Source organism: Lepisosteus platostomus, chromosome 19 (assembly GCF_059453375.1).
Source record: "Lepisosteus platostomus isolate fLepPlt1 chromosome 19, fLepPlt1.hap1, whole genome shotgun sequence".
Lineage (NCBI taxonomy): Eukaryota > Metazoa > Chordata > Actinopteri > Semionotiformes > Lepisosteidae > Lepisosteus > Lepisosteus platostomus.
Window position 1 is genome coordinate 7,157,983 of NC_142629.1, and position 24,184 is coordinate 7,182,166.

The 24,184-nt window shown below is 38.8% G+C and overlaps 1 protein-coding gene and 1 long non-coding RNA gene across 6 annotated transcripts in view; one reads left to right on the forward strand and one right to left on the reverse strand.

Annotated features, from left to right (window-relative positions):
* Positions 1-7,422: 7,422 nt before the first annotated feature.
* Positions 7,423-10,088, reverse strand: LOC148645045 (uncharacterized). Its single transcript, XR_015928521.1, has 2 exons — positions 9,900-10,088; positions 7,423-7,709 (listed from the first exon to the last, which is right to left on the reverse strand). It is a non-coding gene; the product is annotated as an uncharacterized LOC148645045 (long non-coding RNA).
* The window catches only part of tnrc18 (trinucleotide repeat containing 18), an 83,344-nt gene continuing 66,703 nt past the window's right edge, over positions 7,544-24,184 (forward strand). For all 5 annotated transcript variants that reach the window (XM_088612938.1, XM_088612939.1, XM_088612941.1 and 2 more), the window contains exon 1: positions 7,544-7,754. In XM_088612938.1, coding sequence (XP_088469064.1) covers positions 7,544-7,754 — 211 coding nt within the window. The remainder of the gene's footprint in view (positions 7,755-24,184) is intronic.

The following is a 24,184-nucleotide window of genomic DNA, read 5'->3' on the forward strand; positions in this document are numbered from 1 at the left end:
AGTTATTTCTGTCCCTTTGATTTCGGTTATAAAACAGCCGTCTTTCCCCCTACAACTTAACAGAACGACAGCTCAATGAAGAGGTATTTATTTATCTGTTATTTTGTTTACTTTGTTTTCTGCGTCTCTATTTTTTTAAACAACTTTGACGTTTCTTTAAAAAAAAACATTAGATACAAATTGCTCGTTTCCCACATCTTGAAAACATTAAACGGTTCTCACAAAATATGTTTGCTGTTTGTCTACGCTGTACTTAAACCCCTTCATTTAGGAACATAAGTTTATAAGTGGCTTTAGTGATTACCCATTGTTCAGAAATCAAGGTCCGGTTCCACAGTATGGAAGAATGCTTGAAGAATAACTAGGAGATGTGGTTCCAGTTCTGTATTTTTCATTTGAACAAATCAATTTATGCAAACTTGTTCCGTAGATATACGGCAGTACACAGAAGAGAAGATGTGTTCTCGGCGAATAACGGTCCGGCTGAGGCTTTTAATATCAGGAATTTTATTCGATCTAATGAAGTGGTCAACGCACAAACATTGAGAGCGCTATTTTTTCCCCCAAAACCAACGGTGCGAAGTCCTAAGAAAAGCAGAAGATCTGCATGCTTCCAATGTTGTTATTTATAAACCTTGTCATTGATAAACGTAAAATCGTAGAATGCAAAAGTGTAATTCTAATTCGTTACATTGCTTTGACTTCGGACTGAGTGAGACTTGTGGAGTCATATTGCTTGTTACCTGCGGATCACCGATTTGAACAGTTGGACGCTGTATCTTTGCTGAACAAGAATGAACCGCTTTTATATTTTACCTACAAGACGAATGCAAGTAGCATTAGTGGTATTCCCACGTTGATGAAGGACAGTATGTTCACGGACAGTACGTCCAGCCAAATAAGAACTGCCATGCAACTTTCTAAACAAAAATGTTTTTCTTCTCCAAGTTCCCTTTCGACCTGCACATCGTCCTCCCCGAATTTACGGGGAAAGGCTTCCAACAGCTCTCGTATAACCCACATAAAAATAAAAGAATGTTGAATTCCCTTGTCTAAAGGACACAGGTGACAATTACAGAATGTATTTAATGGGCAGTACTTTAGATTTAAGACTCAAGCTTGAATTATCGAGCAATAAAGTACCCAGTGTTCACTAAAACCTTGATGTCACGTTCTATGGACATATCTGGTTGAGCTACATTCAGCAAAAAAAAGGTATTTATCCTAATATAAAATGTCAACTGTGCTTCTATAGCTCACTGATCACATGGGTCTAGATGAGTCCTGATAATATTTCGACATGAACCACGGCAAAGCCAAATCATTTTCTGTTCCAGAGACTATTCTGCCACGCAGTCCATATTTCCCCAGACGTAAAAGAGAAACATTATGAAATGCTCATGGCCATTCATTTGCTGTTAAACCTGGACTCGGTTTACTTTACAAATTCCACACTCTCTCTGTAATTATCCGAAACTTAGGAAAGATCTTCAAATGAGATTTTCTGTGTGGGATTACTGTATATTTTAGTATTATGCTGGACGTGGAGAGAATGAGTTAGCTGTCTCCATAAACGGTACAGTCGGATTGAAAATGAAATTACTTGCCTTAAACACGTTAGTGAGAGTGCTAAATCTTTTTTTTATTACGACAGTAAACCCCAACACTGAAAAGTAATGTATTGTGGGAAAGTACAGTGCGCGCCTTTGTTCTGAGAAATGGGTACCGTAAATTTAAAACGTTCTAGTTTTTATTAACATCGTAACAGTAGCAATCAACACATTGTATGGTATCCGGACAAGTGCTCTTAAAATCGCTCATATATAAAGAGCACTATATAGTACTTTATACTATGCTGGGTTTATCATCGACATATAAATGTGTAATTAGAAATTACAGATTGATCAACCTTAAACCTGTCATTACAGGCGACATGGGAAACACTGTCAAAGCATAAAAGCGCTTAAGCATATTCCTTTTATCGGATGTATTTGTGCGATAAAAACAACAATAAGAATAGAACAGTTTCTATATCTTACAGAGCTCATTAACCGTATAGTTAATATGCGATGCCCGAAGCAATTATACTCTGAAAAACACTACACATTAAATAGATTAAACGGATATTGTATGACTATAGCCATTCTGTTCTCGACATGCTAAGTAATATAAGTACCCAAAACAGCATAGAAAATATGAAAAGCGTATACATTCAGCCAAATTTAGTCATCTTACTCAGTGAGGTATAGGGACTAGATGAGTCCTGATAATATTTCCATTTAAGACACCAAAACTGGTGTTTCAGGACCGCAACCGACTTCGCCACACCCAGTAAGATGGCCCCTGGTTATATTTGAGCCATTACTTCATTCTAAAATATCTATTTTACTGTAAAGATACACACGATACATTTCAGGAGAGCCCACAGGACCGCCGATGACCCCAGTTTTGTAGACATGGCAACGTTTTTACGCATTTACATTCTGCAGCGATTCGTGTGGTTAGAGGTGGTGAGAAGGGGGGGTCGATATGTAAATGCTGTTTTCTTTCACAGCACGGATGTTGAAGGCTAAAGTAAACTGACCCTTCTCTGTCCCCAAATATTAACTAAAAATTCAAATTTGTTGTCTGACAAATTGTTCACTTTCTGCACGGCTTTGCAATTATCGGACGCGCTAGTCTGAACGTTATGGCTCTTTAAATGACGAAACACTACTGAGAATACTGCATGACTCACATAGGCAAAGTAAATTCACACGGCGAATGACCTGCATTACAAAGGACATATACTCTCGGTTTTTGTTAGCAACTGAAACATTTATTGTATACATACCCATCTTTAAAATAACAACTTCGTTACCATCCGGGTAAAAAAAAAAACAACATCGACGGGACGTACCCCAAGAAAGCCACTAAAAAAGGATGTAGCCAAGTTATTGGGCTTATTTAATTTTTGTGCTTAAAAAAAAGTCAGAAGCTTTCGAATCCACGTTGAAAGACTCCGCTGGTATGAAATGAAGTGTCGCGGAAGAAAAAAAAAAGTCGCGGCCCACAGCACACCTCTTCTAAATTAACAGCAACAACAACAACAACAAAAAAACAATTTTTCATTTCATTTGCGGTGTTTGCATAAAGGTCGGAGGAGAAAACACTCAAGGCACAGAGGAAAAAAAAAAGCTTAGAGGGAGGTTGTCATTCATTGTTGCTCCATTGATCATTTAGAATCTCTGCATTCTGTTCAGACTGCCATAAGCTCGGCTCTTGCATTAATTTCCTTCGCCACAACAACCCCCTCCCCCCATCTCTCACCGCCCCCCCCCTTCTTCCTGCTGATCCAGTGGCCACATTGGGAGCAATCCAGTCTTGATGAGTCCTGCAAAAGTTGCTATCCTTTCATTGGGGGTTGAGATGGTGGCTGGGTGATATTCAGATGAGATCTCCCTTTGCTATAACGTTCAGACATCGCTTTTCCCCTGGACTCATTACTATTTCAGTCCCCCCCTTCTGCTTCCCAAAGAGGGTGGCCGTGAAACCGCCACGACGGGGCACGGCAAAGGGCAGTTTGAAACCGTTTGCGAAGTATTTTCCCCGGTTTTTAAAAATCACGATGAAATGTGGCGTTCATAATTCAAAATATGACGAAAAAGTATCCACGTAGTAAAAAATGAACTTTAATATATAACTAATGACATGCAGGTTTGGAAAATACTTCTGCCATAGATGAGACGCCTTTACCAGCATGGTTTCGGCTGGACCACTAAACCTCACAGTCTTGCTTTCTAATGATCCGAAATGAAATTTAATTTGGAGAAAATCGTGAATTGGAATTGAATCAAATATTTTTATCTTGAAATGTGAAATACTTAAAAGCGAACCCATGCGGTGTAATAAAGGTATTAATTATATACTTTTGATCCACGACTTTATCTGAGGAGAATAAAATCAGAAATACGTGTACGGTGTTATTTTTAACTGTCTGCATGTGAGCATAATGTTACACTTTATTTTTGAGGCAACGAGTAAAAACGAACTTCTTTAAGGAAAAGTTTCCCGGGCCACATTTAACTCTTGTGACTGTTCATAATTTACAATGCAAATAGAAGTCGGATATAAAGACTTTACTGAAAGCCATTTAACTATGTGTATTCCAATTTTTGTATAAATTTACAATTTAAAACGCAGGCAGGTTTAGACAATACCATATATTACAAATTATTTAACCTCTTATACTATACACAAAGCAGGGGCTAAATTCAATATTTCACTTTAATTAAAGAAACAGCTATTCCGTAGATACTTTATTTTTAATTTATCTATTCATTACTAGGGGAAACCTTTATTCACGCACATATACTCACTTACAGTGTCACAGGAGTACGTTGACAGAAAATTATCTTTGACAGACAAAAGTTACCGGTGCTCTTATAAAGTGCTTAAAAAAGTTCTATTTAAAATCTGTGTCGTTACAAACGTGGCAACCTGGAAACGCAGATCATCCAAATCTCAGATAAAAGCCACAAACGTAAAGGGGGTGGTCTCCGTGCCTCTCGGGGTGTCGTATGACCCCACGGTCGCAGAGCTTATTTTTCATTAAAGAAGAAATCGAACAATGATTTTTTTTTAAAAGGACACACCCCCAGTTCGGTAGCACCTCGGCGATTGTACCGACACCACCACTTCGGCTCCCAGTTCATAAAATTGTTGAACCACCGACTGATCATTACGCCTGCCGAGTAATGCTAAACTGGGCCAGCTGGGGTGGAGTTTTGGACTTGAAAACGGCTCTCTTCAAAAGTTGAAACCCAAGCTTTTATTAACTATTTTCAGAACAGTAAACGTGAGAGATGCAGAGTGTGCTCACTTTTCCTCCCCGGCTACATTTATGTTCTTGTTATCGAATGAGTTACTGTAACAGAACCCGCTTTGCTTGATTATTTGGGGGGGACCATTATTCACGCTCCGTAATAAGGTAAAAGCACCCCTTATGACCTTGACTACGCTGCTCTAGCGGTATCGACAAGATTTATCTCCTCACTCAATATCGCTGATAAAGGGACCGGGCTTCCTAACAATGGCGATATTAATCAATCAGTGAAGTTTACAAATAGCTGCATTAATTTTGAACGTATTTTATGAGAGCATATTGAAATTACTCATTCACTTACCAGGCTGAACTAGTTTACAAAGGAGCCCGCCCAGTCTCAAATAGGTTTAATTTTTTAACATTTCTTCTCAGTTAGCCACGTCTTGCGCCAAAAATCGAGTTAAACCAACGTTGTATTCGCCTAAGCAGTTAAACTACCCCAGGCCTTTGTCTTGTTTTTATCAACATGCTAGTTTCCAGAAGAATATAGTTCTGCTCGGTAAGACCTACACACTCCTTCTTTAAAAAAAAAAACTGAACTTGAAAAGCTTTCCGGAGATCTAAATGAACTGAACCGAGCACAATTGAATTGAACTGAATCCACTACCAGGTCCGTCTTCTGCTATTTTGATCAGCAGAGCTTGAAAAGGGGAGCCGCCTTGAAACTGCCTGCCTAAAAATTCTCACTGCTTGTTTTGATCAGTCGGTCGGGGGACGAGGGGAGCCTTGAAACCGCACAACCTCCTTGGTCCATAATTGGTTTTATAGGACTGGCGTCGAGCCAAAGTGTTTACATTGAAGTGATCGGCACTTCAAGCGACCAATCATAGTATTCGTTGCGACATTTGGCTGTTCTGTCGTGCGGAGGCGGGGCTTGTAAAACAATGCTTGTTTCATTGCTAAAGAGTTTTCCGAGATCTACAGAGAGGGACTTGGAGGGTTTTTTTTCAATGTTAGCCTATAGCTTATCTACGGATAGTCTGTATATGGAGTATTTGAAATCTTTCTGCAAACGGCTGGATTTATCCGAAGCGTTGGAATTTTTATGTGGGACTCGATCACAACAGAGCACCGAGGTGTTTTTTTTTACCAGGAGGAGATGTTTTTAAACCAGACCATATGGATAAAGAGTGGACTCCTGAATTTCTTTCTTTAAAAAACCTAAATTAAAAGGCGGGCAACGGTTTATAACATGGGATTTGATCCAGAAGATGTTTCTCGAAATACTAAAAACGGCAGCCATAAGAAGTGATTTTTTTGTGTGTGTTAGAGAAGATGGAGAAAGAAGTTTATTTTGAAGAAGTTTTGTAAGTAAGAAGTTTGAAAACCAGGTATAACTATAATATTCTGAGAGAAGATGTAAACTTAACTAAGTTTGAGGTTTTTTTTATAACCTGGAGAGTGGTGTATTTTTACGCTATCACATTTTATGCAACACTTTCTTATTCAAATATATAATATTATCGGAAAGAAGCAAATTAAGCCGATGTAAGCAATCTCGTGATTACACGGAGCAGGCTGTTTTTAATTATAACACGAATTGGCCATTTTAGGCGATTTCTGTATACGTGCTTTACTGTTCGGAACAATTTTGATATCCAGTAGGTTAAAACTTATTTCGTATAAAATGTAAGTCTCAAAGCGATACATTGGTATCAAACTTAAGTCCACAAAAGCTCACAAGAGTTCAACAAATCCAGAAAATTGATAACGCAAGGGGAAAAGTTAGTAGGCTAGTCTATTCATATTTTAGATATTTTTCGGGCTTTTTTGAGCATATTTTAATGGCTACATCTATCTGCGTAAGGCGAGAAGCAGTCCTATAGGATTTTGAAATGGCTTGACTGCTAGCTGTTTTAATCCTTTACACAATTCCTATACTTGTTATAATAGGAACAAAACAACTCTTTGAATATTGATATTTTTGTTTATATCTACGGAAGTATCTTCGTGTAATGTGAATATTACAATTAATTTGCTGTAGTAAAGAGACAAGTTTTAAAGCTTTCTGTGTCAAGAAACCTTTGGATTTTGTTTCCCTTCAAAAATATTCCCATGTTTTATATTTGTATCGTTATATCGATGCAAGACAATATATTCGGCACCGATTGTTTATTTATATTATGGGACATTCACTAGAGGAAAAAAAATGGCGATACGTTCCTTAAGCTGTGAAATGAATGCTTTAGAGATTTTGCTTTAAGTTAAAAACTGTCTTCAGGGGAATCTTGCAATCAAGACTGCCTTGATTTAAACCACACTAAATCATAAATGTATAATTTAGATGTTTTTAAGTGGGAATTTCGGGGTAAAGAGTCTTGAATGCCGCGTTTGAATTAGAAGAAAAGCTCGTGGTTTGCAACAAAATGCAGTAAAGCTTTCGACTGCTTCAAAACAAGAAAATAGACGCGGGACCTATGAAAATAAAAAAAAAAACATTACGGGAAAAGTACTGTTCGGTTTATTCGGGGTGAAAATTTAAAGTCGGCGTTTAATGTAGTATTTTACTTTAAGGGAGTTTGAAAGTTTGTGTTTAAAAGCATTTTCTTTATTTTTAGGTAAGACGAAATGCCTAAAACGGACACCGATTTGCCTGGAAATACAGGGACTGTTTAACAGCCTGGGTTTCTCGGAATTTCTGACTGGACCGTTTCTTTTTATCACGTTTACCTGTTTTGGATGATGGATGGCCGTGATTTCGGACCCCCCAGATCTGTCCACGTACCTCCTCCGTTGCTCCCGAGTTTGGCTATGGAGTCTCACCGGCTCGGAGCGGCCACCGCAGCCGGGCGAATTCCACCTTCCCCCGGTCACTTGGGCTCGGGGCACCCGGCGCCTCTCCATACTGGAAAATACATGTCATCGGCCATGAATCTTCATTCTCATCACGGTGAGTTTTTAAAATCCCCGTTTTGAAGCTTTCTTAAAATTCGGATAGGTTTCACTGAGAATAGAAACCGGATTTTACAAAAAAAAGAAGTGTTCTATGAATATATTGACGCTTACGGGGATTTTGTTTAAATCGGTTGGATGTAAGTTTTAGTTTTGTTCATTTTTCGTGGGTAGTTCTGTTGGAGTTTTGTATGTTAAATACAACTACATATGCTGTGTTTAAAAAACACTTTGTTGCGTACTGTGGAGATTATTTAAAAACAAGAAAACCGTATGTATATTTTAGGAGAGGGCAGGTGTGAGAACGGTAATCAGTTTTTCTTACTGTAAATTTAAACTTTATTGAAAAATGTAGAACAGTGGACATTAAAATGAAGCTCCCTTAGTGTGTTAATATCAATAAGACAGTAACCAAAGAGGCAATTCGTGTAGTGCGGTTTCTACCAGCTCAGTTCCGACGTGGGCTAAAAGTTCCTCATTTAATAAATTTAGAACGATCTCTCTTTACTTGGACTAAATGTAAACGTTTGAAGTGTTACGTAATTCGAGGGCACATGCTGGTAGTTGTTACTTTACACACCCTGGACGAAATTAAAATCGTTTTTGTGAAAGGCTATGGGAAAACGGATAATTTTAAAGCGGGGCTGAACAGAAAAAAAACTCTTCAGCTCAACAATATTAATTGCACAAGAATTACAAAGTATCAAATATGGCTGCTTATTGGCGTTGCCTGAATCCTGTTTTTGTTTATTTTAGAAATTGCGTTACATGTTTTTAGTGCTTTCCTTGTGTTTGGCACAGCGCCCTGTATAGCAGACGTATTTTGTAATGTAGATAAAGCAGAAAGATAGCAGGTCCGTTTACTTAGTAGTGTTTGGTGTTATTGTCTAAATGAATGTAAAGCGCATTTTCATACTTTAAAGGAGTGGGGACGTGTATTGCACTCCCATAACTCCGATCTTCAGAGTTTGTGTGTGAAAAGGCACTGTGGTCTCCCCTCTTAACTATTTCATATTATTTTATTCTTGAGTAAAATGTGTGATACTGAAATTTGTAAAAGCTTGCGATTCGCGACCGTGAAAGGAGGTGGGCTCTTTGGGTAATATGATCCACGCTTCACCTCGTGCAGATAAGGTTATACAAGTCCAGTGCTCGACAACAAATCCTCTTAAATTATCTCCCTCCATCGTAGATCCGCTGTAATGTCTATAAATCGGTCGCTTTTAACATCCTTTCAGTTCACAGAAGGCCTCTTTTTAAATAAAAACGTTTTAATCGAGCCAAGTTATCCACCTTCTGCGAATTTGACGTTTTATTTCTCCTTAGATCTTATAGCATACCAAAATAACGGTTCAAACGCGTTGTGGTGTCCGATAGGTTGTACAGCAAACGCTATCCAGATGACATTATGCTTATCAGCCGAGGGGAGAATCCACGGCCACCCATATCAAATATTTGAGTTTGTCTGTCTTAAGGTTCAAGGTTTATCTCTGTTCAAGTTTTGCCTGCTCTGCGTTATGGATTGTTGTTTGACTCAGTCACTTTTTTAAACACAAAGAATTTAGCATTTAAAAACCTGATGTACTGAACGAAAGCAGTCGCGTCCTATTTTGTTCAAACGTGAGCATTTCGGCTGAAGTACCACGTAGTAATAAAGTGTGGCGAGCAGTTCCAGTCCCCTTCCTAAATGCCCGAGTTTTAAAGGGCTTATGAATTTTTGGGGGGTTTTAGTCCTTAACCCCGTAACCCCAAATTCTGTTGGAAGGACAGACAACCTTTGTAAATTGCTAAGACCCAGTGACCTCTTTCGCGTTTTAAACATTCTGTCACCGGTCAAGTTGTCCATTCGAAATGGCCGCCTGCCCGCCATAACGCCGATCGTCTTGTTACTCCAGGCTCATGGACAAGTCCGCAATGTTGGTGTGAAGAATTAGAATACCGTTGTATGTTAAACATAACACCTGGAAATTGGACATGAGACGCGTTTTGCATTGCACTTTCTGCGGTGATTAACAGAGCGGAACGTTTTGTGATACACCCCCCCACACACACACATACACATTTCCGACCTTTTATACTGGTATACAGAAAATAAAATGAAGTCCAGTAAAAGAGAATTAAACAATTCAGAATGCAGCCATACCTTGGAGGAACGTAGAATATTGAATCTCTGCCGGAGAAGGGAAAAGGGACCATATATCACACAGCAGTAAAATGTTAACCTTCATGAATAGTTGCATTTGTTGTACTGTTTGTTATTCGCATTGTGTACTTATGTATAACAGCATCTGTAACTCCTGCTAAAGCTGTCGTTTCCGTTGCCTTTTTTGTGGACCGCGGAGCCTTTCTATTGTTCTCTTGAGCAAATACCTGCAATTTTATCATTCTTAGTCTAACGTTTTCTTTTTTTTTGAGGGGGTAGGGGGGTTGGGTGTGAACTCAAACAAGGGCACTTTTTGTAAGGAGTTCAAGCGCTTTATGGGACGCCAGATCGATCTTGCTCATCGTGGACGTTTCATATGCTGATGTTTTTTTATGGAGGTATAAAGGTAAATGTTTGTTTTGAGGTATAAATTAGAATGCGGTGCGTTTCCAAGACACTTCAGGGCCTCGTTCTAATTTACACAGTATTTTAAATCGTCCGGGGCGATTGGACTAAGAAAATCCATCATTTTAGAATTTGTTTCTTAAGTATTTTGTACATCTGTAACTTAGAGCTACATTACGTTTATGGACTTGCATGGGAGAATGAGCGGCAGGCCCGTTTCTGTTTTGATTAGTTTATACAAAAAGCAATATGCTATCGTAATTTTTCCAACCCATTCGAATTGATGGTAGATCTTTATCTCATGATTGCCGATATTCCTTTCCTGTTTTCGGTTCACCTTGCAAATAAATTTCTCCTAGCATCTGCACTTGGAGAGAGCTGATACTACAGTTTCAAAGCTCAATCTGTGTAGCATTTTGTTTCATTCTGCGCTGGGAAAAGAAACTGTCGGTTTTCTTTTCCATTGTATAACGTTGCACCCTTGTCTATCAATTACAGTTCAGCAAAAGACATTTACAAGCAGATTAAATATGCAGACAGGGCAAAGAACATAATCCTACGGAAAAAAAAGCGCAGATCTCAATAGTTTTTCATTACAAGAAGAGAGAGAACGTTTTATTATGGAGTACCACTCCATAGCTAGCAGATAACAGCACGGTGTCTTCAGCAAAAAAAAAATGTTCACTTTAGGGTGAAGTTACCAGGTTGACTCAAGAAAAGGCTTTGTTACTGTCGGTCACCAGCTGAGTTGATTTTTCAGTGTGTCTGGTGTTTTGTACGCTGTCTGAAATAACCCGAAAGCACGTTTGTAATATGGCTGTTTCAGAATTGTATGATTACAGCAGGCAGTCGACCAATTGTAATAAATTTGGACAGCAATATTTATTCCATGCTAGGGTCAAATTTGTTTTTAACCTTGCCGTTTTTTACAGGCTGATGTCTCACGCGTAGTGTGGCCCTTATTTATGGTTTGTGCTTTCATTTGAATAACCATATAAGTACGATCTCCCCCCCCCCCCCCCCCCATTACTAATTTTTACCTTAAAATAAAAATGGTCTGGCTTTTAATACTGTGGCACGTCAGTGATTACACAGCCTTTTCATGCAAAATGTACCCTAATTATATGCAGATGGTACTTTTATTTGTGGAACACTCATGGTTTGCAAGAAATGCTTATGTTTTGGTTTTGTTCCACTATACAGAACAATATGATGAAATATAGCAGTCAGTACCCATAAAGAACAGCTTTAGACTTTAGACAGACTGCTAGTGTTTGTTTTTTTTTAAAGGGAAGCTTCAAAATTAATTCAAAATACTGTTAATTTCAGCATATAACAAATCTTAAATCCTTAAAATATCTGCGATATATTGCATAACGTTGAATGTTTTTTGAACATTTGTGTCCGTTGGCAGGTTATGTATCGAAACTATTTGTTTCATGGAGAACACCCACTTTAACCTCTAAGACAGTCTTAATCTGAAAACATAAAGCGAAGTATGTCTTCATCCAAGGGTACCAGCCAGGACTCTGTGCTTGTGTTACTCTCTGTGACAGAGCCGGTCAATGTATGGGTCGCGACAGGTCTTCATTTCACTAGACATCAGCAATAAAAGATGGTGCTCCCTCTTTGGGTTCAGCAGACTTTTGGTTTTCCAGTGGTGAAGTTGTAATTGATTGTTATTCTTGTAGTAAAAAAACTCTAAAACTCATTCATTTTGAAAAGCTCTTTGCCTGAACCTGCTAAAAACACAGGGTTAATGAAAATGCTTGATTGTTCAGCTATAGGATATCTGACATAGTGAAACCTGGTTGCGACTGTGCCAATAGGCTGTTTTTTCCTACAGCTAAGACTGCACGCTGCATTAAGGTTCCTTCAGATCTCTTTTTGTGTGTGATCTTGGGGCTCTTTGAATTTTAGATAGCACTGCAGGAATGTGTGAATTCACAAAACTCTATTTATAGTCCATTAGGAGTAGAATCTGCGAATGAGCTGCTCTGCCAATGTGAGACATGCCTGCTGTATTCTGGTAATATTGGTTCGAAAGTATTTTTGGCGGACACAATGAGAGGTGTTGTTTTGAGCTACCCATGAGGTTTTGCTCTAAAGTTTGTAAAATGTAATGTCTGGTGTGATAGAGGGCTGGAAAGCCCTATTTCTATTATAAAAGTGGTGAAGAGATTGCCTCACAGGTAGAATACTTTTTTTTTTAACCCTGATGTGCTTGTGTTTTAAGAATGTGATTGTACCTTGTAGTAATTTCAGTTTCTGTGGTTCAGGTTAGAACCTGAGTCTGTGCTGAATTTACCCCCAAGAGAAGAGACCCACCCAGGGGCCTACAGAAAAAACCCAACCCTGGGATTAAAATAAGTCTAGTGCAGTTATGCATCTGCAAATAATTTTGAACCCTCCAGTGTAAATCCTAATTACATTTGCTTAGGAGGTCCAAGGTTTTTAACATGCCAGAGGATGAATCGGATCAAATATCATTCTTTTTTTTTTCCTGTACAAAACTGGAGTGCAAGTTTTGTCTCTTCTTCCTTTTTGTCTTTGCCGTGAAGTAGGTGTTAAAAAAAGCCGTGCAGCTGTATCTGGGTTATTTTATCTTTCTTTTTTGAGCCGGGGGTATGATTTATTTCCTTCTGGGACGCAAACTATCCATTATTATTTTTTTTTCCCCCCGCAACTTCAGAGGCCTACTTAAAAAAAACAACTCAGGCAAATTATTTTGTGACATGAATACAGAAGTGGATACTATAATGTAAATCAGGAGCTAGACCGTTCATTTCTTGTCTGTATTAGGAGCACTACAGTTTTCCCTGTTGGCCTCCCGGGTAGAGGCAGGGGAAAAAAAGGGCTCCGAGCCCATAGGACACTAGGTTCTTGGACTATTGAAAATTCGGCATTGATGTAGCCAAGCACAAAAAAGGCCAAAGCAAAATCACAATTGCCTTGTTCAGGCTTTCACAAAAGACCTGGCTACCTTGGGTTAGCAGGGACTGTAAGGGTGGAAATGTGCACAATTCGGTTTCTTCTAGTACCCTTGTTGGTAAAAGAGAAGAAAGGTAAAGCTTATTTTCTATCTTTGAACGTCTTTTTTGAGACCACCTGCGCAACAAGAATGTCTCTTTAAGTACGTAGCGAGAGCAACATCGACTCCAGAACTTTTTTTTTTTAAAGAAGAGAGAAACACAATGTCGTCCGGCCGGTTTCTTTTCCTTATTGTTTCGCGATCTGGTCCTATCAGGAATGTATAATAGGAGAGAAAGCCAGGAGATGAAAGGTCCTCTTAATGGTCCAAGTGTTTGCGTAGAAGAAAGCCTGTTTGTTGATTGACAGCGAAGGAAGGTTCTCTTCCCAGGGGAGAGAGAAAACGGGGAAAAACAAAGCTGTCTCTGGTGTAAATTCCTGTTTTTGCGCATATTTCTACAAAGCTTCTCATAGGAAAAATATTGTACGAAAAGTTACTAATTTAAGAGTAGATCTGTTATGTAGTCGACAGTCCAATTTAAGGCAGGTTTTAATTTTGCTCGCACACTTTTGACTTAATTCTGAATTATTGATATTTTATACAAATTAATTTTGTAAGATCCTTTTCTTGTTTAATCTGACTAGGACAACCAGAAGTGAAAATTGTCTTCAGTTTGATTTGATCTACTAATGCTTGTGTTTTTAGATGTCATTTTTAGTGTTAACTAAATTCTGTTTAGAGTTTTTTTAAACTTTATTTTTAAACCAATTGTAGCGCAAATTATCTTTCTGTCTTTTGCTGTCCATGTATTTATGAATGATAAATATATGGACCTTAACCATTTCCTTTTGAAAATGGCTTAAAAGCATCTTCGAAAAGTAGGATTAATTCTGAGATATACTATTTTCTGTTTAGAAGGGTTGACAAAATGGTTATTGTCCATAGCCTGTCAGACACTTTCTGTAATTTGCATATCACAATTGTTTTCTTAAACCCTATTATAACGCCTTGGAGTATCAATTAATTTGAATCGAAGTCAAATCCCTTTATCACATAAGCATGGTTTGAATGCTGTGCAGTGAACTCATATATTGTATGTATATAAAAGACCATAAACGATATGGTTTTATAAATATCCTTACAACATTTTACCTAATATTGCCTTATGTGTGGGAGTTCTTCAGAACTGAGGTCATCATCAAGTGGATAACACCAGATTTTCTCAATTTAGATCATTTTGGTAAATTGATTCCCTTAAATTCAGTGTTGTCAGTTGGAATTCTAATCGAGTGTAAGTTAGGATCTTGTGATCTTCATATCATCTTACACTGTTGATTTTATAATCAAAATACCCCCCCCCCCCCATACCACCACCAGCAATACACAGCACACAGACACACTTCATTATCACAGGAAACCATCTAACCTCATAGTAACCTTGTTGGGGAGTCCAGTAGATGGTGTAAGCTATTAGTTTTGACCGCATCTTTATTATGAAACTATGAAAGTGACAGCTGTTCTCCAGACTCGTACTTTGAAACAAAGATACCACCACTAATTAAAACAAATCCCAGAAATATCTTACGGATTTTAAGAATAATGTGCCCCAGACATCCGTGTGGAAATGCAGATATTATATTCTAGGCGTGAGGTTGTAAGTTTTATTTTTATTTTTGAGGCTGTTGTCACATTAGTTTGCTAAAGAACTAAACAAATGCTTAACGTGTTTTACCTTTGCATTCGTTATCTGTGTTAAAGGCAGAAACAAGGAAATCTGTCCTTGAAACAAAATCTTAATTCTTTTAAAATGTGTTGACACTTTCCGTGATGTGAACTGTGGGATCTTGTCTGGCTTCTTACCTGTGTAATTCGACATGCAAGTCTTTGTTGCTTGCTTTGATAGAAATTATATGTGAGCAATCTCTGGGGGTTTGCAATCTTCCTTTATTGCTATAAATGACAGTCCTATGGCTGTGCCCATCTTCCCTCCACTGGCATAAAAGGAAATGCTATGCTTTGGAGTTGGTGTCTTTAGTTGTTGCCATTTTCCAGAGCTTTCTCCTTGTGGTGAATGTATTAAATCAAGCAGATATCTGAATCCTTGTCGGTAGAATGTTTCTCTTCTCGGTATAGTATGTTTGATGTTATGAAGCACTGTATGAAGGGGAACCTCACTGGCTCATAAACAGTTCGCTGTTGTTTAAAACAATGAGTTCCAATGTTTATTTATAAAATGACCTAATATCCTTAAAGCTGCCTGAAATCTCATGGCTTTCCAAATGCTACTGCTGATTAGTACTAATGGATACTTAAAAAAAAAACACAACTAATATTTGGTCTTTACTACTTATCTCTGCTGTTGTCACAGCTGACTCTGTTAAAGATCTGCGTGGAAAGTTAAAAGAAAAAAAATGACCTTAGAAAGAGCGACATTAAAATTGTTTAAGATGTCTATACTTGTCAGCCTACCCAGTTCTGAAATGTGTACAATTCTAAGGGAGTTTTTTTTCCGTTGTAACCACACATTAGTTTCTGTCAGTCTTATCTCTTCCATCGTCTGAGCTAACAGTGATAAACCATCAATGTGGTAAAAACAAATTGGAGCTTACTTTGGATAATTAACTCTATGGGAGTGTGTGAAATCCTAGCAGAGTGTGGTAGTGGAGCAGTGAATTTTCAGGAGTGTCCTGTGCCTGGTACTTTCAGAAGACAGTGCAAGGAAACTGCCTGATTATAGGAAAGCTGTCCTGGTTTAGGAAAAGTCTGCAGCTCAACAGCTTTAAGCATGCTAATAGTACAGTTTTCTATGATTAATTTATTTTGCCTAACATGTTTGTGTAAGCAGATCTTTTTGAAACACTAGAAAGTTGTGAAACGAGGGGTGAATATTTTGTGTGCCTCGGGTCTGTAAAAATGTTTCCTCAAGACTTGCTGTTCAATACCCTTAAGAAGTAAAAACCAATCAAAACCAAAATACGTTGCTGTATTATTCTGAGAGCTACTTAAGATTCAGAGATTTTAAATGTGCTTTGTGAATTTAGCTCTTGGAAAGGTTAGGGAAGAGGGCTAGTTTTTGGCAATCCACACTCCCCTTCAGGTGAGCTACAGATGTATTATTTTCTGAGAAAACCTGACTGCTTAGGCTGTCAAATGTGACTTATAACTTGAATTGCCTGAGTCAAGCCTTTGTAATTCTGGGTAGGGCTCTCTTTTAAAAACTGTATACTGTAGTGACTATACAGTAACTGTGTAGTGAAGTATAGGACATTACTTGCTAACTTTTGTTGGCCCTTTTAATTAAGTATAAAAACCTACAGGGTGCTAACAGTGAAAACTTTAATTTTCAAAAAATATATAAAGTTTTTAGGTTAGTAATGATGACACATGATCTTGCTTGGGATTTTTATCTCGCTCTGCATCTCTTTAAAATTAAAATCTATTCAAATGAATCTTTGTGTTCCTACATTCTGGCATATGGAATCTTCTACAAAAACAGGGAAAATACATGTAAATTGTGCACAGTGAACATAAAACAAAAGCACTAAACAGGAATTATTTTGTTTGCCAAGTTCTTTAATTGCACTCGAAATGGCTTCAGTGGTTCATCTTAGTGGGCTTCTCATAGCTACAAGCCAGTCTAAAGTTTAAAGTTCTTTTGAGGTTTGCACCCTTTTTTTCATTTAGGTTCAGAAATGTGTGATGTTCTAAGAGAGGAATTAAGTTAAAGGCATTTTTATGGCATTAACGCGTGTGGCGTGCATTTGTTCTCCACAGAAGGCTCCATTAGAAGCCACTTTTTTGTTGTCTGTAAAATAAATCCAGTAACATTTCACATAAATTGCTCTTTTTACCCAATACCGCTGTCCTAAATGCTATTTTTCTTTAATGTTTCCTTGCAAACATTTCTACCTAAGCCAGCACGGTGTGGAGAACAGAAGAGAAATTTGGATTGTCATCTGCATTTTGTCCGCTCTACATTTCAATTCTGCTATCTCATTTCTCTTTCTGTATTCCGGTAATTGTTGCGACGTTGCAATGGCTGTATTAAATCCTGAATAACTGCAAGATAAAAAAGGGTATTCTGGACTTGGACAGTGGTATTGGAAAAGGAAATCTGACTTAAGGGGACAGAAGACCTGTTTTTTAACGAACAGCATCCCAAATTGTGTAGATTGACAATGGCTTTATTAAGCTCTGGGAGCAGTGTGCTCAAATCCCTTGGCCATATTTCTGTAAGCCCCACTAATTTCCCATCTTTCTGTGACCAGCAGTCTCCCTATCAATAATGGATGAGGGTCTGCTTAAAATGTTCAGCAGAGTTTTTCTTTTCCCTTTCATTCTTTATTGGTACATAGGGTTGTGTGTGTGTGTGAGAGAGAGTGTGTGTGTGGGGGGGGTGGAGATTTTATTTGATAGCCTTCAGCTTATTTGATGAAATAGGGTAGGAAGTGTATGCGATGGCAGACAGAGGGGGTCGGCAGAGAAAGAGGTTTGGTTAACAGTTTGACCCACAAACCAAATAACTGTTAAGGTTAAAAATGAATATTTACAAGTTCGTGGAGAAAGGGCCATTCAGAAAGCAATACATCATGACAATGGGTGTTGTGCTTAACCCCTTACCCCTGTCTCCAAAGAAATGATCCTGTTTTCAGTGCGATAACTTCAGACGTCTCTGGAACATGCCGAATGATAGAAGGAGACGGTGGCATCTTAAAACCGAGGGGAAAAAGATTTCGCTTTAAAAAAACATTGTAGAAATAGCTAATGCGCTGCTGATGCTTGCAAATGGAATTCTAGTTGGAGATGGTTATTGCTTTTAGATGATGGCTTTGGTAAATGATTATTTTTTGCCTCTAAATACATAGTCTTGCTATGAAAAGGCTGAAGATGAGAGACATTCACTACAATTCCTAGAATGGTTTATAGCCAAATCGGTACGGAGACTTAACATGCCATTATGAAGTGTAATGATGTCTTTTAAAAGAGAAAATAAACATGCTGAATTGGAACTCTCTTAACAGGGCAGGTATTTAAAACTAAATATTTTCTGGACCATAGCAGAAACCTGTAGACTAATATATTTTATGGAGTACACGTGGTTTCCTGTTGTACAGCAGGAGTAATATTTTTTTAGTACAGTATGTTTTTTTTACTACAGACAACTGAGTTATTTTTCTTGGCGCTATGCTGTGATTGTTTTTCAGCATAAGCATTTCAAAAATGTTTTGTTCTGTATCTTTTTTTTTTTGGCCACTTCTATTAAAAGCCTATTACGTTTTTTATTAAAATTCCTCTGAAATATGTCCCACCCTCCGGAATTTGTGGTCAGAAGGAAAGGAGCTGGTACCCTTGAGCTTGGCTTTGTTTGAACGGGAACAACGGTTTCTAAAAAGCGATACAGTGGGGGGAGAAAATGTATCGATTGGGAGAGACTTCCCTCCCCCAAGAAGAATTACTCAGGTGGTATTGCTTAGAAACATGTTTTTAGCAATGCACTAGGCAAAACTGCACGGCGAAGTGTGAAATAAATCGATTTGCAGTCTTTTTTCCTGAAGACATGGTGAAAAACATGAATGCGGTTTTAGTGTGTGCTCTACTTTGTAGTGGCAGCAGTTGTGTTCCGCAGAAAACGCACCCGTTCCAAATGTGGAGTACCTTGATACCTCCGTAGATAGCGGAATTAATCCGATCTCACTCACTGTTTTCACAAAGCATTCACTGCCCGTGTAGTAGCTGTCCTGCATTTAGCTTTTGCCTTAATGTTTGCATTGCCACATAGTGCCCAATCTAAAAAGTGCGCTGGAATACGGCATTAAAATACACTGAAGCGAGTGGGTGTGTCCGTGCTCCAATCTACTCGCGTTATGCATGAACAATTCCGATTGGGGACATAGGAACCAGAATTGTCTGTATCCAAGCAGCCCTGATGCTTTTTTTTTTTAATTTCAAAGGTAGGGCTTCTCTTTAATATAAGTATAAAGCAAACAAATCTGGTGTTAATTTGGTTTAAGTTTGTTATGCTTTTTGCTCTAATTTGCAACAGCAGGGAAGCTGGTAATTTAAGAATAAGTGGGAAGGGTTCTTCTGAGCCCCAGCCTTTTCTCAAAACCCTCTTTTCCTTTTTATTTTTCTTCTTGGCCCGGACTTGTAGGGTGGGCGGATTTTCCGTTTGATTGAAATGGGCAGGTCAGGATTGTGACACGAGCTGCAGTTGGCTCCTCTTCTTTCTTGAGCTCTGAGCTCCTTTCTTCCTTGAGGTACCTGTGAGGGGTAGGAGGAGGAGGGGAGGGTGGGGGCCGATTGTTAAACCAAAGGCTGTAGCCCTCTGGGAGGTTCTGTAAATCAGCCTTTCTAAATGGGCTGTCAAATGAGGTGTGTTCAGGTCGCAATACTTAAGAAAAATAAACTGCAACAACATCGTTACTATGCAAACTGTGCTGGTGCGAAGGTTTGCTTTTTTTTCTTCATTTTGAAATGTCCGAGTAGATTGCTTTGCTCTCAGCTCGTTAGAATATTCGCTAATCCTGTCTAGCACCTCGGAGCCAACAAAACTATTTTCAGACTTGGGAGGTTGTCTCCTGGGGTCGGATAGGTTTGTAAAATGTTTGTTTGTAAGCGGTTTTGTAATGTGTTGGGAAGGAACTGTGCGCTAAGAAATGATTTGGTAAATGCAGTGCTGTTGTGTTGCAGGAATTGTTTTGGGGCAGTATCCTATCCGTTATGAGAATGCACGAGGGAATACAGTCCTCGGTGACCTGTTCTTTAGCCAAGTACATAAGTACATATAGTGCTATTGGAAAATGGAAATCCAGGCTTGGTTTATTTGTGTGAAACAGAGTCTCTTGCAGGAGGGTTGGGGGGAATTGATCAGTTTTCTTCTCTGGTGACCAGCTTCTCTGAAGCCCTTTTTCTTGTCAGTAGTTTATTGGCTTTTTTTTAACGTAGGGACCCTGGTTTCTAAATTGGAGATGGGAACATCTGCTGGGACTCCCCTCTAATCTTTTTTTAAAAGATGCTATTGATTTACAGACACCATTTAAAGCTGCGTAGGAGAGCATCTTGACTCGCACCTTTGGGAGCAAGGGCTGAAACAATGGCTATACAGCACCTTTCATTCATTCCCAGGGCTGCATTGTAATTCTGTCAGTTGTCAGTAGCAGGACTGACAAAATTATCATTTTGATAATTAGGAGTTTTTCTCACATGACCAGCTGCCCAGCACCGACTTCAGAAAATGTTTAGGAAAGTGTCTCCAACCCCAGTTCCTGGTAATGAGGTGTTACTATGTATTTGTGTTGGCATCTCAAAACTTTGTGAAACTGAATCACAGTGAAACACAAGCAGTCATCGATGGCTACACTTCCAAATTACACAATAGGTCGGTCTTTTATCTTGAATATGTCGGTCAAGAAAACAAGCTTTCTGGAAAGCACTCCGCTTACCGTGATGGAGAGCTGCCTGTTTCCGTACCTCTACGGTCCCTTATTTTAATAAGGCATTTTTAAAGTTATTATCCCCCAAAATTCTGAGTTTTCATATTTAACAGTGCATTATAGCATTATCTTAAAACCTCAGTCGTGGAGGAAATATTTTCCCACTGCAGTATCAATTAGTAGTTTGATGGACCTTTTGTCCAAGGAGAAAGTATAATAAATGTTCAAATTCTTAATTTTTCACATACGGATCAAGTGTTCAAGCCATTAAATCAGTCCTGATGGCCAGGCCAGTCGATGTAAAACCTTTACAAAATAAAGACAAATCATGCCAGATGAATTCTGGGTTAATCTGAATTCTTGGTTGTGTTTTGTAGTCAGCGTTGCATGGGCTTGGGGTAGGGTCAGGGCTCTGAGGTTTTTTTACCTGCAAGGTTCTGGGATTAAGTCCACGATGGGACGCGATCGTACCCCTGAGCGAGGGACTTCACTCTGAATGTTTCTTTAATAGGATCTGCAGTGCAAACGTATGGGGGATAAAAGCATCTGTCCAATTGAAATTACCATGGCTTTCCTTCATTTTTTTTTCTTGGTTTGTATGGTAAAACAGCACACTTGCTGGTGATCGGTTGAAGGGTGAAAAGGACGTTTCCGCCTGCAAACACGTGCTGGTCTCTGGCCAACACGGCCCCCAGCTCTGCTAGCTCTTCTGGTGTTTCCCCACCATAGGCTAGGGTTGCAGCTCAAAGAGCTGGGATTCCATGCTCGCTCCAGGGCATCCAAGATTGGTGGCGGTGGGGTAATGTGGATTCCTGGTTATTGGGACAAAGGGATCAGCAAAATTCCCAAATCCGCTTTTGAATGTAATACCCACAGGTGATAATTTGGAGAATACCTTTTCAAGCTGCCTCAGTAACAGTGCAGGCTTGCAGTAACTCCTGAAACCATAAGAGTTTTGTGCATATTAACATGGTATTGAACTGCAAATATTCTTCAGTGTAGTGCTAATGTGCTCAGCTGCAGGAGTGGAACTAAAGGGCAGATCTAAACAATAGTGATTTGGTTGGGTTTTGTTTTATTATGCTGGTGTGTTAGATGGCACTTGCCAGATATGCATACTGTTCTTTGTAAATGAAGAAGAAATGTATACGTACGGAGAGTCGTGTTTACAAACCGTTTCAGCTCTCTGAGCTTATATGGTTATTACTTTCAGAATCTTGAGGGTCTTGAGTTTGGCCACAACACTCAGGAGGGGTGGAGTAGAATACATTTTCCAGATTTTCAAATCTGATCAGGGGAAAAAGACCTATTTTTAGGATTTTTCTGCGGAGGCTAGTGCCAGTGTGTTGTGATTGTTAGGGAGTGGAGAGAAGGACGATGAGGTAGGGGTTGTCAGATATTTTGTTTTTTCAATTCATCACGTCTCGCGTTCTTTGATGTGATTTTTGTGACGGCCATGTCCAAGGTACCCTTTATCTGTTTCGAGCTTGCGGCGTGAAAACGTGGGTGAGTCTCTTCAGCATTCCTGCTTTTAACAGGTTCCTCTTGGCGGCAGGCACATCCTCTGCTGTGGTTGGTTTATGGCATGGCTGTGATAAGCACAGACGGCATATGCTTTAACATGATGCAGAGCGTGAAACCTGTCTTTTTATTGTGAAACACAGTGATTGGAGGAGAATCCTGGGATAAAGACGCATGCAAAAGGAGTAGATGTCTCGGAAAGCCTTCACTGTATCTGTGTCTCGAGCTGTGAATTAAACAGCACAGGAGCTGTTCTGTTCACTGGGCTGACTCGTGGGAAGGAATTGGAGCCTTAAATTGTCTTGCATGTTTTTAGAATATACCCAAACTTATGTTCTATGTGCAATTATGAGCTGTGCTTTAAATATAAAGACGGCAGCCTGCTGTTTTTCTTGTGTAAATGCATGTTTTTATTTCAAAGCTGACTGATGGTTTATTGACTTAGGAGAATCTTTAACCCTTTAAACAGTAATAAGGATGATGCTGAATCTCTTGTACAATTCCCAGATGGCACAAACAACACATTAGCTTTTACCCTTTTGTGAACATGTAATGTACTGAAGCACCAAAGATTATAAAGGTGCGTCTGCCAGCCCCATAGTGGGGGAAAAAATGTCCATGATCTACATGGATTGCCCTTTTGCCACAGGTAACGGATTAATAAATAAGTATCATCACAACAAGCAATTGACATGTTTACATAAGCTTATCTGTTTTTTGTATACAGAAGAGAAGAACCCAGAAATGGTGCAAAAACAATGGAAAAAGCCATAGATGGTAATCATATTGAACGGGAAAGGATTAAAAAGAGCACCTAGATTTGATAAATCCCACATTTAACATCTGCTCAAAAAACAGCAGTAGAAGAGGCTTATTAAATTGTAATTTTGGGATAAGTGATTTGAAAGCTGATGAGATCAAGTTTCAGAGCTGTGCGGCACTGGCCTAGAAAATGTGTACCAAACTGCTATTCTGCTTAATTTCCACTCGGCAATTTGTAGCTCTAACCTGAGAAATTAGGTTGCCTTTTTATTATGTTGGTAGGCTCACTCTATATTTAGAGACTGACTTTTCATGCAATTCTGTTTGAAAAATTATGCTTTCTGTAGAAACTGCCAGCTTCATTAAAAATAAATGCTTCATATATCAAATAATTTAACAGAGTTTTTGTCTTTATGCACAAATTTGGATTCATTAAAGCACTTGTAAGACTTTGTGTCTTGTTTAGACCTACCTTATGATGTTAGGCTGTGTGCTGTAAAAATGCATTGAAGATTGCCCACAGCACTACTAATGTTTGAGCCTTTTTCAGACTCTTTGCTGATTAGATTGTATTTACTCAGAAGTTAGATTTTGTTGTTTGTGCTGTATAAACACTGATGCTTTGCTTTGGGGTTGTTCAGTATGGTCATCTGACCAACAATGCATACTCTGTCATTGTTTTCTCAAAGCTCCATGTAACCCACAAGAAGATATGACATGATCTCAATTCAGTTCATGAATGCTTTGGCACTCTGGTCTACTCAGGATGCAACACCTTTAGGCAGATTCCTCCGACAAGTGTGCCGACGTTTGAACGTTTCTGTGAACTGGATAGGGTAGTCTTTAATGTGTGCCCACAATCACTACCTGTTAGCCATACCAATGATTTTTAAATTACCACATCCCTTGATGATGATGTAATTAGTCATTTTATTACAAATTATACTGCAAGGAAAGCAATTTAAAAGATTTTCTTTTAAAGAAAAGTACTCTGGAGAATTCCCTTGAGTATTAATCACTTTCTAGTAGGGGAGAACGGAGTTCTCTGTGTAGCTTTAAAAGGCATTAATTAGACATTGAGATCCGGGTCTTATGACTTACATTTCTTTTTAATCCTTTCAGTGACAATGCAGTTTTTTAAAGAAAATGAACAGGGTTTGATTTTTTTTTGCATTGCTGTTAACACCTTACAC